The sequence below is a fragment of the Pelodiscus sinensis genome, chromosome 1, assembly GCF_049634645.1.
Source record: "Pelodiscus sinensis isolate JC-2024 chromosome 1, ASM4963464v1, whole genome shotgun sequence".
NCBI lineage: Eukaryota > Metazoa > Chordata > Testudines > Trionychidae > Pelodiscus > Pelodiscus sinensis.
In genome coordinates, this window is record NC_134711.1 from 137587943 (window position 1) to 137604450 (window position 16508).

At 47.8% G+C, this 16508-nt stretch overlaps 1 protein-coding gene across 4 annotated transcripts in view; it reads left to right on the top strand.

Moving 5' to 3' along the window:
* CLCN1 (chloride voltage-gated channel 1) overlaps window positions 1-16508 on the top strand; it is a 113982-nt gene that overhangs the window by 54572 nt on the left and 42902 nt on the right. The window contains exons 1-6 of one of the 4 annotated variants that reach the window (XM_075903377.1): window positions 59-415; window positions 12313-12466; window positions 12968-13099; window positions 13804-13932; window positions 14047-14180; window positions 15724-15801. In XM_075903377.1, the coding sequence (XP_075759492.1) occupies window positions 227-415; window positions 12313-12466; window positions 12968-13099; window positions 13804-13932; window positions 14047-14180; window positions 15724-15801 (816 nt within the window). In that variant the 5' untranslated portion in view covers window positions 59-226. Of the gene's footprint in view, window positions 1-58; window positions 416-5674; window positions 6116-12312; window positions 12467-12967; window positions 13100-13803; window positions 13933-14046; window positions 14181-15723; window positions 15802-16508 lie in introns of those variants that run through there. The other 3 variants (XM_075903391.1, XM_075903385.1, XM_075903398.1) reach the window with 3 other exon arrangements.

Below are 16508 nucleotides of genomic sequence, written 5' to 3' on the forward strand. Positions count from 1 at the left end.
ACGCCTTTGGGCAGGAAGAGGAGAAAGTGTGAGAGACACAAGGAGGAGGAGGAGGAGGAGGAGGAGGAGGGGGAGGGGGAGGGGGAGGGGGAGACAGAGAAGGAGTAGGAGTGCAAGACAGGCAGAGGCCATGCTCTGGGCCAGCTGGATCAGTGATTCAGGATTGGGTCTGGAACAGCACCATCGTCACAGCTGAGAGTGAGTTTGAGGGGGTAGGAGCAGTGTCATGGAGAGCTCAGAACATAAGACGGCGGAGACCAGATCGGACTCAACCCTGTGGGGTGGCGCTCCCCAGTATGCCTATGTTCATTTCGAGAACTGCACCAATTATGGGATCCCGTCGGAGACAGGGTGCGAGGCCAAGGGGACGGGGAATGACCTGCACTGCCTGGAGAACTCCCTCAGCCATCCGCAGGTAGGGCGATGGGGATGTTGGGGAAGCATAGATTCTGTGGCGGGCTCAGGAGAGTACCGCTGGCGGTGCTGGGGAGTATGCAGCCCTCCCAGTGCCCTATCACACCTCTCCCTGCCCTCACTCCCTGGCCTGCACAGCTGGGATTGGCCCTTCCACAAGGCTTCTGTGGTGGCACTGCTGCGACACCACAGTGCTGGCCTGTTTTACTCCCACCTGCAGGGGATACAGAGCACTTAATGGAGACAGAGAAAATGGGACGGGGGAAGAAAGCTGCCTCCGTAGCATGTGTGCAGTGATAAGAGAAAGTTAGCCTGTCATAATAGCATAGCACTGTGATACCACCATGATAGTGTCGAGAGAGAGCATGCGCACATATTGATGGACAGACAAAGACACCCACCCACCTACGCCAGAATGTATCCCTGCACTAGAAGGCCTAACAAGAGACAGCTTTCACAGCCCCTTCACTGACCCTGGGGCTTCTGCAGGTTAGTTTGGCTGCTCATGTAGATTAAGTCTTGTTCAACCCCTAAGCCTGCTCTACTTTGTACTCTTACTGCTATAACAACTATGGGTACAGTGGCAGCTGGAGACAGCTAAGACATAGGGGGGCCCTGGCCATGCCAGCCTCACTGCCCTGGCCATGCTCATGGCCAGCCTCTGGCATGTCCCCTACACAAAAGTGCAAGTGAAGGGCTGGTTATGCCAGCTTTGCACCTGGGAGAAAGGCCTCCCTCACTAGAGCATTCCCCGGAGTGGGGAGGGGCGGACCTTATGTCTGCTATGCAGCCACTTTGCCCCGCTTAGCTGGTGATGAAGGGGTTTCACAATGACAACAAATTTAGCCCAGTGATAACAAACAGAAAGAGTGAGAGATGAGCAAGGAAAGAGAAAGAGAGTACTACAGCTGGAAAGTATGTGCAAACGTTTGTTTGAATACATGCTGCCTCTTTCTAGTTTGGAATTTCTTTCTTGGCCTCTTTCTAGTTGTTTTTCATAAATATGTGGATGAGCGATTTCTATTGGCAGCAGAAAGTGACAATCTGGTGAATACTCATGCATGGCTTCCTATTGTCATCTTAAGAGTGCTTTGATTTCCCTCCTGACTAGAAATGTGTCTGCCATCCAATCAGAGAGGAAGGCACTAAATCATGTGGCTTAGGTGACCAATCACAAGAAAAACATTAACAAAACTTTTGTCAGCAATATCAGCCAAAACAAAGTTATGACTGGCCACCTCTCGACTGAAATATATCCATAAAAACCATTTGCTGAACAATTTGGACAAACCAACCAAAATGGAAAAATTAGAAGGTGTCTACAAACAGAAAAGTAGTCTAAATTTGTGATATATAAATTGTTCTTGTCTAAAGATTGCCTAGCTATAAAAAACACAAAGTATGAGAGAGAGATGGTAAACACACACATACCTGAATAATCTACCATATGTTTGAGACAGTTTGTCTGTGCCTCTGTCTGTCTGTTCAAGAACTTCTTTTAAACGGTAAGAGCTAGGACCATCAAATTCAGTACACAGCTTCTTCATATCACAACTTAAACCATGATAAGTGTATGTTTGTGCCAGATAAACAGGGTGTACCCAGCATGGGATTGCTTTTCAGAAAACCATACAGAAAAAAGTCAGAATCAGCAGGCATGTGAAAGGGTCTGGCTGGGGACACACCACCACCCCTGTCCAGGACTGCCCCAGCCCCAAGTTTCCAATGCCCCAGGAACCCTTTAGGAAGGGCCATGGAGAGATGCTTTTCTCCTGATCCCAAGCTGCTGCCGTGAGAGAGGACTGGGGTAGCCCTCTCTCCCCGGGGCAGCCTGCCTACTGACCCCCTCATCTCCAGCCCCACCCCAGAGCAATGGTTTAAATGATGAAAAGCAAAACTTGAATTAAGGACCTAAGCAACACTGGGTAAATTTTCTAGTCTGTCTATATACAAATTGAACCTCTCTAGTCCGGCACCCTTGGGACCTGACTGGTGCTGAACCAGAGAGTTTGCTGGACCATGGGAAGCCAATATTGTCTAGTAGCAGTACCAACACTTCCACTGCTTACTGGTCTCTCAGAGACAATTAGGGCTAAATTAGAGCTAAATACAGCACAGAACACTGAGAGCCAGAATTGGTGGCTATAAAAAAACTTTATGGGATCTCCAGAAATTTGGTCATACCCATGATAATTGGATATCTGGCTAACTAAAATCATGATAGACCACAGATGTTGCCAGGCCAGAGAGTGCCAGATTAGAGAGTTTCAACCTGTATTTTAGCAGTGTGTGTCTCTCTATCCATCTGTGAGTCTGTTTGTTCAAGCACTCCTAAAGTATAAGAACTAGGACCACCAGCTTTAATATGCAACTTCTTCTTATCCTAACTTAAAGCACGGTCAGGGTTTGGTTGTGCCAGGACAATGGGATGTGCCTAGAATTTGACTATTTCTCATAAAATGGAAAGGGATAGGTCTGGTAGAAGGGAGATATACTGCACGGTGTCTGCCATTTATAGGCCAGTCCTGGGGAATGCTAGTGGGTAGCCTGCATGGCCCATCTCCCCTGGGCTGGCTTCTATGTAGGGGATGTGGTGTCATTGTCTGCAAGGAGGTTTAACGGTAGTTCCAATTAGGAGCTTTAATTCGAACTACCTAGTCCGTGACGCGTGTAGCCACGGGCAGGTAGTTCGAACTACGGGACATTTAAAAATGGCAGCACCCGGGAACATGCAAATGAAGCCCAGAATATTTAAATCCCAGGCTTCATTTGCAAGTTTAAATGCCTGCATTAGCCAACCTAGTTCGAACTAGGGTGGCAGTGTAGACATCCCCTAATATATACACATCCATATAAACACAGGTGCACTAACAAACACACCCTCAAGCATAAACAGAGCAACTTAGACACACACAGAATCACGTGCAACCTCCATGGCCACTCAGCCTCACCCACAAACAAGCACACAGGGTCACAGACACCACAGACAATGACACCACATCCCCTGCATAGAACCCTTGGCTCCCAGAGTCTGTATGGAATTATAAGCAGACACACACCCAAGTAGTCAAACACCTGTTTTTCCCTCAATGTCCTCTACTTGTGCGCACATACATTAACACACTCACATGGAAAAAACAACATGAAGTCACACATGTATATGCAAATCCATTGTATCCGGCAATAACCTTCCCCACACATATATATATGTGTAATACTCTTGCACTTTCTCTTTCAACAGCCATACACAGGCAGCCACACAGACCTGGCACTGGCAATGCTGTGTGGGGAACCCAGGTCTGGAATAGCAGGGGCTGCAGGGCAGGGCTGAGGGGCACTGGCAGAGCTGTGTGAAGAGTCCCGGGCACGAATAGCAGGGGTGAGGAGACTGCTCTTAAAGCTGAGGTGAATGGGAAGCAGCAGTTTGTGTTTTGGACTGAGTTATATTGGCAACTGTGTGCGGTTGCCCAGGACAAGAATAGCAAATAGATAAGTCTTATGTGATCATTGCTATGTACATACAATTTCCCTGGTGCTCTCTCCAGCCTACCTTAGAATAACTCAAGCCATGGGGTTTTCCCCACTTCCTTTGGGAATCTAGTCTAAGCTCTATTAGATTACTAGATATCACATTTAGGAAAAGTTTCCATGTATTCAACTTGAAATTTACCATTGTCCAATTTTATTTACTTTTAGCTTCTTCTCTCTCCTCGGTGTTTACACCCTTCAGATATTTGCAGACAGTTATCATGTTCCCTCTTAGTCATCATTTATCCTAGCTAGACATACTTAGTGCTTTTAATCTTCCCTTTTGCATCCATCCCTCCAGCTGCTTCTCAGGATCCTTTGCAATTTTCCTGGGTTTTTCTGGTACTGATGTTTTTCCCTTTGCTGAAAAAGTGCAGTCACTGAACTAGTATCATCCAGAGAGGGACTATCTCTCACACACAGACCCACTCCCAGGCAAAGGCAGGAGACCTCTTTTTAGTTACACATCTCTTCTCTTATGACAGGATGGGGAGTCCCTAGCAAATCCCAGTTTTCCTAAGTACTAAGGATAGCAGATGCTCTAATTTTTAAGGCACTGGCCTACTCTTTCCTTCCACCCCTTCCTCCTTGTGCCCTTACACAATTCCAGAGGTCTGAAGAAACATCTAATAGCCTGGGTATATATCTGAGTTAGCTGAACCTGTCTCAGCTGCATTGAGTTAACACATTTAATGAGATTGTTGGTGTCTTCTTCTTCCAGTTGGGCAGTAACTGTTGTGTGAACAGCCCTTCACTGGGACTAGTGCAAACATTCCAGTGGATCCAGTCTGACCAACTTGAATCAACCAATTTTTCTAGTCATTCCAAATAGACTTTTTCACCTGGCTTCCCCTAGATTCCTCCTTCTTGTAAAACGTTTCCTTGGCCCCAACAAACACTTACACGCATGGTCCAAACAGTCTGTCCAGAGTAAACCAACCCTTCCTCTGAGTCCGTCCCCTGCCCCTGGGACTGACTCATTTTCCTCCACATCCTGATTTTTTGAGCCTCCTGTCAAATAGGAAGGGGAAGAGGCGGGGGGGAGGAGATGCCTGGGGGTCTGTGTGCTACTTCAACCGGGGCCACCAGTGTCCCTTTTCATCCTAATGTTCTGGTTGAAAACTGAACACCTGAGAACTCTACTTGTAAAAGGACTCTAAGCAGTCATGTTTGAGCATCAGATTCTAGTTCATAGCTTGGATGATGGACTGAACCTATGACAGTCCATCCTTGGTCAGTGTGTGATAATGGAACAAATATTGAGTGAGGCTGTGTCTACATTGGCACCCTTTTACGGAAAAGGGATGCTAATGAGACACTTCGGAATTGCAAATGCCGTGGGGGATTTAAATATCCCCCGCGGCATTTTCATGAACATGGCTGCTGCTTTTTTCCAGCTTGGGGCTTTGCTGGAGAAAAGCGCCAGTCTAGATGGGATCTTTCGGAAAATAAAGCCTTTTCCAGAAGATCCCTTATTCCTCTTAAAATCAGGAATAAGGGATCTTCCGGAAAAAGCTTTATTTTCTGAAAGATCCTGTCTAGACTGGTGCTTTTCTCCGGCAAAGCCCCGAGCTGGAAAAAAGCGGCAGCCATGTTCATGCAAATGCCGTGGGGGGTATTTAAATCCCCCGCGGCATTTGCAATTCCGAAGTGTCTCATTAGCATCCCTTTTCTGGAAAAGGGTGCCAATGTAGAGACAGCCTAGGATTCAAATACACGCGCCAGGTGAAAATGCATATCATGAGTGAGAGAAGGTGCATGGCCTGGTGGCCAGGGCAGATAACTGTGAGTCAGTACTTCTAGGTTGTATTTGGAACACTGACACTTATTTGCCATGTGAGCTCTGGCAAGTCCCTTTGCTCCCTAATGCCTCAGTTTCTCCCTCTGTAACAAGGGCACAATGAAACTGACCTGCCTTGCCTCAGGAGGCTGGGAAGCATAATGTCTTCAGGTTTCTACAGTGCTTTGAGACCCTTGTGTGGAAATGTCTGACCAGGGAAGCAGTTAGCAACTAAATGAAACTGACCCTCTTTTTCCCAGGCCTGCCTGCTATGAGCTCTGAGCTCCTTTGCCCACCATGTTTATGCTTCATGTGGCATAGGCAGCTGTCCTTGTGAATACCAGTGACGGTCAGGAAGAACAAGAAGGAAGAAGAGATCTTCTGTAATTCACTGTCAGTAATTCCTACTTGTGCTGATGGCTGGGAAGAGGGATTTATCCTAAAAGGATGGCAATAAGAATGATCCCTAGTTCTAGCTCCTTGTCCCTTTATTCCCTTGGCCAGAGACTTGGCTCTATCCCAGGTTACAGACTAGCTCTGCCTTCCAAAAGTGCCCAAGACGGCCCCACCAAAGCAGATTTCCTTCCCTCAGTTCCCAACCCCCTTCCCCAATGCTGAACACTCCTGTTGCATAGATCCCCACTACAGAAATGATCTAGAAGATGCATACTAGCCTCTCTTCTCCATGCTCTATCCACCAGCTTCTACTCCTTGCCCACTAGGCAAGGTGCTTTTCTTCAGTGAGAAAAAGGGAGGGAGCATTTCCAAGAGCAGGGTAGTTAGCTGAGGTGCATGCCCTGCTGGTGGTATGGAACCATGCAGTGTGCAGCGGGGACGGGGCAGTCTCTGACATCCAGGAGACCTCCTTGGAACAGCAGTGCCTGAGTGAGGGGAGCATGATAACTGCTTACAACTGTCTCCCAAGTGTAAACACCTAAAACTCTAGAGAGGGATTGTTCAGGCTGGCGCAAGTGGAGGTGGCTGAATTTCATTGAATGGGAGACATTTTAGGCTGATGAGAGTCCCCAGGGAGCATGATGGCAGCCCCATCTCCTGGGCACTTACAAATGAGACTGGACAAACCATCATGTATGGTGCTCAAGGTAACTCATGATGCTTTATGATTCTCCCACTTTAATGTCTGGTTCTGCTGTTCCAAGCTCCCGCCTGGCACTCAGAAAACCGCAAAGGACTCCTGTGGGTGTGGGTTGGAGAGGGGGAGGAGGGCTATGTTCTGGGAGGTGTGAAGTGCCAAGACCTCAGGGCATGCACCAGCAAGGGAACATGAGCTCCAATGATCCTCAGGCCAAAGCCAGGTCAGAGAAGGGCATGTGACGAGGAGCCGCCTGTTCTCAACTTCTCAAACAAATTACTTCCCACACTACTCGCTGAGCCCAGAAGTGAGGAGGGCAGCTACTGCCTCTGGCACCCAAAGCCCTACAAGAGAGCATAGCCTGGATCCCTGGAGCTTGCATATAACCCCTGGCCTTCTAAGGGCACCTCTTCTCTGATGAAATTAAAGGGTGGGGAAGCCATGCTGTTCTGATTCTGCATCTCCCTCAGCTCAGGTGTGTCCCTGCCTAGAGATCGCTCCATCTCCCTTCCTCTCCCCTCTCTGAAAGGTGGCATTGCTGCCAAGTTTAGTGCAATTCCATGAGGGACATTTTATACAAATTATTTAAAGAACTATTTTGCATATTGTAATTAATTTGCAGGTAGAGTTCTACTTTCAAGCAGTAATGCGGTAGTGTGTGGAACCACAGGGAAGTTGGTGGTTCTGGCAGAGGCGGAGGGGAGGTATGGCGTAGTGGTTGGGGTGCTGGAGAGTGATAGGTTGGGCGGGTGCTGAGTTTCTGAGGCCTGGAGTAACTAGCTGCGCAGAGAGGGCTATTTGAGGTCATGGCTGAGGCCAGCACTATGTTTGCCTCTGCAATTGGGCCTCCCCACTGGCATCCAGCAGCAATGTAGCTGCAAGAGGAGAGGCAGAGTGGCTGCCATGCTGCTAAGTCCCAGAGCTGCCCCCCCCCCCCCCCCCGCCCCTCACAGGAAGAGTAGCTGGAGGCAATTCCTACAGCCATCTGGCTGTCTGGATTCTCAGCTGGCTGCAAGGAGGTGTGACAGGGATGCCTTATGCACAAGGCAGCTTGAAGGGAGTCACCCTATAACAGGCCCTGCATGTGTTCCCTAGATATTCCCCAAATGGTATCTCTCAGCCCCTCTTCCTGCCCCCCTCCCCAACCGCCCCCGTGTTGGCTGAAGAGGGCTGGAGACACCTTTGGTTCCCAAAGAAGGGGTCTCAGAGATTACTGAGCACTGGCTGGCAGGTGGTAGAAGAAAAAGTGAAGTAATGAGCAAAACCCCTATCCCTCTGCCATATTTTTTTCTCAGACAATGTTTAAAAAATGCCATTTAACCAAAGTACATTAAAGCAGGCAGAGTTGGCTTTAGGCACATGTGACGTCTACAGCGAAGAGTGCAGCTGCCACCTACCCCCAAATTTCCAGGACACTCGCAGAATTTGAGTTCCCTATGGGATAACTAAAGCGGTGAGATACTTCCAAGAGTCCCGTGCACATTCACAGCTGATGCAGCCCCCACTTCCTGGGGAGAATGCTGTGTCCCTACCCTCATTGCATCATGATCCTATAGTGAGGGAAAGCCCCCCAGCAGTTCATGGACTAGCATGTCAATCCCTGAGGGCAACTGCACCAATTATGGGGAGTGACTGTGACCAGAAGGCATTTCTCATTTCATTATACCATACCGTACATCTCTATTTAGTATATCTGCTGGCTTATTTATCGGAGTTATTCACACATGGCCTTTTCAGGAGGGATCTTCTCCAACTATTACGAGGCAAAGCCCTGTTTAACCTATGGGATTTGCAGAAGTAAAAGCACCTGAAAGAGGATGGGTGCAGGCCATGCACTGAGATTAAAAATACATAGGGCCTAATTCAGCCATAGTGTAAGTGTGCACCCCTCCAATGAAATCAGTTGCTTTGCATGAGATCTGAATTTGCTCCATCTTTTTTTATAGAGGATGCAGGGTCACAGTAGTCAGTCCATTGAAGTTGAGTTGATCCAGTGCTGGGCATAGGGACAAGGAGAGCAATCTGTACGAGAATGGGAACACTAAAGACCTTTGACAGTGAAGTCAGGCCTCCCTGGAGAGGGATCTGAGAATGTGTACACCTTTACAGTGTATTATTACTGTCATAAACTCAAAACAATCTACTCTCATGGCTTTACAGAATGAAACAATCCACAAAAGCAAAAAGCATCTTCTGTAAATGACAAAGTGTGAAGTCATGGTTTAGGGACTATGTGACAGCCACCAGGCCTTAAGCAGATAACAGGGAGAAGGAATGAAATACTTGTTCTCTTTAGATTAGACTATTTACACAAGAAAGACATTATTCTGCTGCTCTAGTAGGTGCTGTTGGGGCCCCAGCCGAGGGAGTGACTCCAGGGTAGGGCATCATGGCGTAAGTAATACACATACACCAGACAAACTGGAGTGAGGTCAGAGGTAGGCAGCAAAAATTAGATGAGGTTTGGAGTCAGAAAGAAAACTTAAAAGTAGTGGAGACATGAGAATTATGGGGAGACAAAGGTAACTGTCTAATTAGTCTTCAGGGGGCACTAAAATTAAAACATAAGGAAACCATTTTAAAGTACGGCTTTTGCTCTGATAAGGCACAGTGAAACTTACTATATGCCTACACTTCAAGCCAATGGGAGCAAGTCGCAACCTATATAGACATTCCCACAACAGCTCTAATTGAGCTACTGTATTGAGACTAGAAGTAGCCGTAGTGGAGCAAACAACAAGCTACCACTAGTATGATCCCATCCAAAATGCAGGAAACATACTCTGGGTGGCTAGTCCTGCCCACCACCGCAGTTACACTTCTATGTTTAGCATCTTAGCTCAATCAGAGCTAGTGCAGGTATGTCTACTTAAGCTGCTAATCACACCTTCCAGCTCAAAATGCAAGCATACCCTTAGTATTCCCATTGTGGTGATTCCACATCAACTGTACTGAGTTTACAAGTACAAAAATGTTCTTTTTAAAGGCAGCACCACAAAAGCCTGCTGAGAGCTAAGAAAGAGCACTTTCGGAAAAAGGCATTCTTCCTCGTAAAACAAGATTTTCCGCAGTCAAAAAAACTGCCGCATTCTTTCAATTTACTTTCGAAAGAATGCAGCAGCAGTCCAGACTCAGGGGGAGGTTTTTTTTTTCGAAACAAGGCCACTTTTTTTCGAAAAAACCCTGTAGTCTAGACACACCTTCAGATACCAGGCTGACTGTGCTAGGTTGGCAGCAGGTGAAAAGGCATTTACTAGTAAAATGCATGTTTCATCTGAGAAATGATAAACATGGAGCCCCATCATGTCATGTATATGGAGATGATTTTTAAAGCAAGACTACATTTTAAATCATAGTAGGGAAAATGCAACTTTAATGTTATAGTTCGGTCCAGGACATTTAGAAAGGTAATTTGTCACCCTTGAAAGATTCAAACTGAGCTGATGGTTTAAAGATCATGAAATCAATTCTAGAACAATGTGGAGGGAGGGTATGACAGCCATCAAAAACCCCATTCTGCCCTTATAAGCCTGTGGATCCTTGCTAGGAAAGGAAGTTGTTGAAAATTGGTGGCTTGGAGCCAGCAAATTGGTGACAGGAGACCGATGTGTTTGAGGGATGAACAGTCACGTGGAGTATGTGGTATTCATACCACCCCCAACCTTAGAACATGATTGGTGTAGAGAGAAGCTGCCCACACAGGTCAAAGTGGCTGGGGATGATGGGGAGAGAGTGTAGGCAGGGAACAATGGATCCGCTACTGTGGGTACACATTTCTTCTCAAAAGATAGGAACCAGCAAAGGAGGAGGATGAGACAATCTCTTTTTGAGTCTTCCTTTTGTAGCGCCCTCTCTCCACCTGGTTACCTTCTTTAAAGCCAATCTCCTTACAGGTTTTGATGGATAGGTCTGGGTTCTTCTGGATCCCGCCACCCACTCAACTTTATTTTTTCTGATGGATTTATTTGGCGGTGCCTCCACCCCCCTCACTCCTTCCTGGCAGGGTCACCAGGGCAGCTTGGGAGGAAAATTCTAGCCCAGGGTAATCCCCACGTATTTGCCAGATAGTTGGAGACTCCCAGAAAATGGCACAAACACAAATATATTAAACAGGAGACAAATAGAACAGAACAGGGTAAAACACTATTTTTAGGGTCACCGGTGCCCAGCAACTGTAAGATCAGTGTCCCATTGGTACGAGTACTTTGTTGGGGCCCTTGACGACTGTTGACCACAAAATCCTTCTCTGCAGTGGTTTAGCAGTGGGGCTGACTAGGTCCAGTACAGCCCAAAGGACTCACACATGGGAGAAGGCAGCAAATCCCTCCACAGGCTTAATATGCTTCAGGTAATAAAATCCCCAGATTCCCTGCCTAACTAAAAATTGGTGCACTCACACACTCCATGAATGAGCCTCAGGTTGAGAGATGACTCAGTCACTGCAGAGGGGCTGCTCTCTTCTCGCAGGGATCCTCTTCAGGCAGGAATAAGGCTGCTTCGGTCCCAGAATTTCCCCTCACCGTGAAGGGGTGCCGGGCTCAAGGTGCAGGCCACACAACTGCACCAAAATTCAAACTATAACCTCCCAGCCCAGCATTCAGACCCACACAGCAGGCAGCAGCCCTGAACTCGCAGCTAGAGCCAAGCTGACCATGTGGTGACTGGTCTCACCCAGGGATCTGGAGCCAACTCAGCCTGGCTGGGGAAGCCTCCCAGCAAACTCCACAACTGGGAATCAACAGGGGAGACATAAAACCCAGCTGAGGGATCCTGCCTTCAGGTCCCTAGAGGCTAGTTCTCAGGGGGAACCCTGCCTGCAGGCCTGGGGCTTACAAGCTCCCACACAGCCAGTCCTCCCCTTGCCCTGCTGGCTCCAGACTCCCCCCAACAATGGCCTCTCCTTCCCCCTGGGAGGAGCATCTCACTCCCTATGGGTTGCTGGGCAGACTGTCGCCGGAGGCATGTAGATTAGGCTACCCGACATAGTAAAATGAAGCCACGATTTAAATAATCGCCGCTTCATTTAAATTTACATGGCTGCCGCTCTGAGCCGACAAACAGCTGATCAGCTGTTTGTCGGCTCAGTGCAGTAGTCTGGACGCACGGGTGTCGACATCAAAGGTATTTGTCGACCACCCAGGTATGCCTCCTGGGATGAGGTATACCTGGGTGGTCGACAAATACCTTTGATGTCGCCACCTGCGCGTCCAGACTACCGCGCTAAATCGCCGCTTCATTTATTTAAATCGCCGCTTCATTTTACTATGTCGGGTAGCCTAATCTACATGCCTCTGGCGACAGAGGCATGTAGTCTAGACGTACCCTTTGTAATCTCCTTGGGGGTTACACTTTGTTTCTGCCTTCTCTGTTTGGGTTTGCTTTCGTCTGTGGATCTCTGATTGTCTGTGGAACTCTCTGTCCAGCCCTGTGTCTTTGTCTATGAATTGGAATATTAACCCTGTCTTTTCCCTCTCGTCTCTCCCTCTGTGGCTCCTAGCTCTATGGGCAGTACACAGACCAGCTCTCTGACTTTGCACAGAAGGAAGCAGCAAAACTACTGAGTGAGAATAAGGCCCAAAAGAACAGCCAGAGTCCCCGGAAACGGGACAGCCAGGCAGAGACCAAAGAGGAGCGGTACTCCAAATGCCAAGGTAGGACCACTCAACCCTGCTGGCTAGACTGGCTCACTTGACTACCAAAAGATGGGCAGGCTGCCACTGGTGGTGCAGAGGGATGGAATTCCAGTGGGGTGAAAGGGGGATAAGTGAGCCTTGTTTCAGGAGGAGGCGGAAGGAGTCCCACTGGATGGAAGAGGAGAAGTTAGCAGAGGCTACATTTCCTCTCCAACCTGTGTGATAGCAAGGGATAGTTCTTCAGAGCAGTCTCTTGTCCCATTACACTGGAGTTGCAGTCTCCTGCCCAGGGCAGAGAGACCTTGCTCACACTTGCTGGATCATGTGAGGAGATGTCTCCGTCCAGGGCACAAGAGGTTAGACTCCTCGTGCTGCAGGGCACTGCTGGGCTCTCCTGCATTCTAACATGCTCTCTCCACAGGGGCTACTCTCTTGCCACCATCAGACAGGGGACTTGCTCAATATTTCTTGACCCTCCCTGGCTTACTGTCTTGTCTCAAGACTTTTTCTCTTCCACAGACTGTGCTAGACTCATTCAGAAATATGTTACCAAGAAGCTTGGAGAAGACTGGATATTCCTGGTTCTCTTGGGTCTGGTCATGGCGCTGGTGAGCTGGGGAATGGACTATGCCAGCGCCAAGAGTCTGCAGGGTGGGTCCAATACAGGCGCTGTGAAACTGCCTCACAAATCACATGTACAATTCACTGCTATGCCTAATATCCCATGTTCAGCACTGGCTCCCTGCAGCACAGTGCCCTCGAATGTCATGCTGGGTCACTGGGGCCAGTATTGACTCACAGGGCAACATATCCCCTCGTTTGTCACCCCCTTCGCTCCCTTCTCACACCACACCGGGGCACTGAGATCAGTAGGACCCAGCAGGGGGAGTATCCGCTACAGAGTCACTCGGGGTCTTGCAGAACACTCATTTTATTTGGAAGTGTCTCCTCAAGCATATGCCAGACATCTCCCTGTTTCACTTGAGATATTTAACACTTGCAGACCAAGGTAAGTATGGACTGTGAAGTCCTGTTAATTTAATATTGTATTTCTGCCCTCAGAATACATATACACATACAGCTCCTCTACTCCAGCCCCCACACCCTATTTTGGAAGAACTTCTTTCTGCTGTGGGGAATTCAATCTTGTGTTTCACATCCCCCTAGCACACACTGCTCCCTGTGACACCTGCCCTCTATTAGCAGGACCCCTTTCTTCTGAGGGGTTCAGTCCTCAGCATGGTTGGATTCTTCTTGGTTGGGCCAACCTGTACTTTTGAGCTGGATTTGTTTGATGCTCATCAGTTCTTTGGAAAGGTACTGCTTTTGTTGACACCTGTTCTGTCTGCCCACAGCTTACAAGTGGATGTACAAGGAACTGCACCCAAGTGTCCCTATGCAGTACCTGGCCTGGGTCACCTACCCCCTCATCCTCATCCTCTTTGCTGCTGTATTCTGCCACCTCGTCTCCCCACAGGCTGTTGGTGAGAGCAGGGGGCCAGGGAAGATCTGCCTTTGTCTTTCTCTTTTTTGGTATGTTCCCTGTTTTTATGGCTTATTTCTTCATTGGCTGTTCTGGGGTTTGTTTTTTTCCCCAGGATCTGGGATTCCTGAGCTGAAGACAATCATGCGGGGAGTGGTCCTCAAGGAGTACCTCACACTCAAAGCTTTTGTGGCCAAAGTGGTGGGCCTGACAGCTGGGCTGGGGAGTGGCATGCCTGTAGGGAAAGAGGTGAGTGTTGCTGTGTGTGTGTGTGTGCAGTGATGGCCAGGGAGATGGAGACAGGTAGAGGTGTCTCTTTGGGCACTTGAAGCACCAGGGAGGAAGTGGCTAAAACTCCCTCTGGATAGAGCCTAAAGCCTCACCACCAGAGCCTGGGGCCTGCAGCCATGCAACCAGAGCCTAGGACTGGAGTCCAAAGCCCCATGGCCAAAGCCTGTCACCCTGCCACCTCAGGACTGAAGGCCAAAGCATGATCCCCACCATACATGGGAAAGTGGGGATCTCACTGGCAGCCTGCTCTTCCAGATGTGTTTCCTTTTGGACAAGGTATCATCTCACCCCAGCACTCCTCTGCTTTTCTGTCTGAATTTCCCTACAGCATAGCCCCTTCCCTCCCCCGGGTGGCCATTTTCCTGACTCTGCAAAAGGTTTGATAGAGGAAGAGTTAAAAGAAGACACTGAGATAAGTCCGTGATTAGAGAGAGTGGAGACAGTCAGGCTACGTCTAGACTGCAGACTTCTTTCGGAAAAAGCTTTTCTGGAACAGATCTTCCAAAAAAAACTTCTTCCGAAAGAGAGTGCCCACACTGCCAGGCTGTGTCTAGACTGGCCAGTTTTTCTGCAAAATCAGCAGCTTTTCCAGAAAAACTTGCCAGCTGTCTACACTGGCCGCTTGAATTTCCGCAAAAGCACTGACTTCCTACTATAAGAAATCAGTGCTTTTTGCGAAAATACTATGCTGCTCCCATTCGGGCAAAAGTCCCTTTTGCGCAAAACTTTTGCACAAAAGGGCCAGTGTAGACAGATGAGATTTCTTTTGCGCAAAAAAGCCCCGATCACGAAAATGGCGATTGGGGCTTTTTTGCGGAAAAGCGCATCTAGATTGGCCATGGACGCTTTTCCGCAAAAAGTGCTTTTGTGGAAAAGCGTCTGTGCCAATCTAGATACTCTGTTCCAAAAATGCTTTTAATGGAAAACTTTTCCGTTAAAAGCATTTGCGGAAAATCACGCCAGTCTAGATGTAGCCCCAAAGTGCATCGAAAAAGCAATCTGCTTTTTCGAAAAATAGTGTCCTCACTGAACAGATGCTATCTCGCATTTCAGCTGTGATTACTATGGATGAGTGACCACCAGGGCAACTGTGCTTTTTCCTCTTTCCTCTTCTTGAAAAATAATTCCCTGTTCCCTGTTCACACACGCCTTTTTCCGAAAGAGCTCTTTCCAAAAAGGCTTCTTCCTCATAGAATGAGGTTTACAAATGTCAGAAAAAAACCCTCTGTTCTTCTGATTTTTTTTTTTTTTTTGAAAGAATGTGACTGCAGTCTGGACCTAATTGAAATTTTTGTTGGAAAAACAGCCGTTTTGGTTGGAAAAACAGCCATTTTTCTGAAAAAAACTCTGTAGTGTAGACATACCCTCCAATAACAGATATCTCAGTGCAGGAGAGACAAAGATGACCAGAGAGACAGAGAGAGAGTTTATGAAACCCAGATCAGTGTCACAACGTCACTGACCTTTTTCTCATCACCATTCCCCTTCTCTTCTCTGACAGGGTCCCTTTGTGCACATCGCCAGCATCTGCGCTGCTGTGCTCAGCAAGTTCATGTCAATCTTCTGTGGTGTGTATGAGGTAAGGCACAGGCTGCTGTGTACTCTTCTCCTGAGGCTCTCTGTTTCCTGGGAGAGGCAAAATGGTTCCTTCCCCAGTGGTGAGCATAGGAAGGGGAGGGGGCAGGCTATTGCTACAGGGAACACAGTGAGTTTGCCAAGCTGTTACAGACCAGTACATTACATACACTGGCCACGATTCTGGGAAAGAACGTGACAGAGTGTGGACAGGTACACAGTCCAGTAAGTTATAAGGACTAGCCAGGTGTGTGGCCCACACAACAGACGGGCTAGGAATACAGGCTGGCAAGTCTGGGATTCTAATAGTGCTGAAGTCACAAGCTGCCTCATTGTAGTCACCATGGGCCTGTCTACATGGTGGAGTTACTTCGAAATAACTCCCCTTCTTTTGAAATAACAAGGTGAACGTCCACACTACCAAGCTTGTTATTTTGAAATAAGGGGCTTGTTATTTCAAAATAATAACTCTTACTTGTGAAGAGGAATAAGCTTATTTTGAAATAGTTATTTCAGGAGTTATTATTTTGACATAACTTATTTGGAAATAACCTGGTAGTATAGACATAGCCCATCATGCATAGAGACTTGCCAAGTAGCTTTGCATAAAGACCAGTTTGTCTTAGAACGTGCATGCACAGAGTACTGCTAATCATAGGAGTGGTCTATATGCCTGCTGTAAAAACAGCCTTTGCAGTAAAAATCATTATA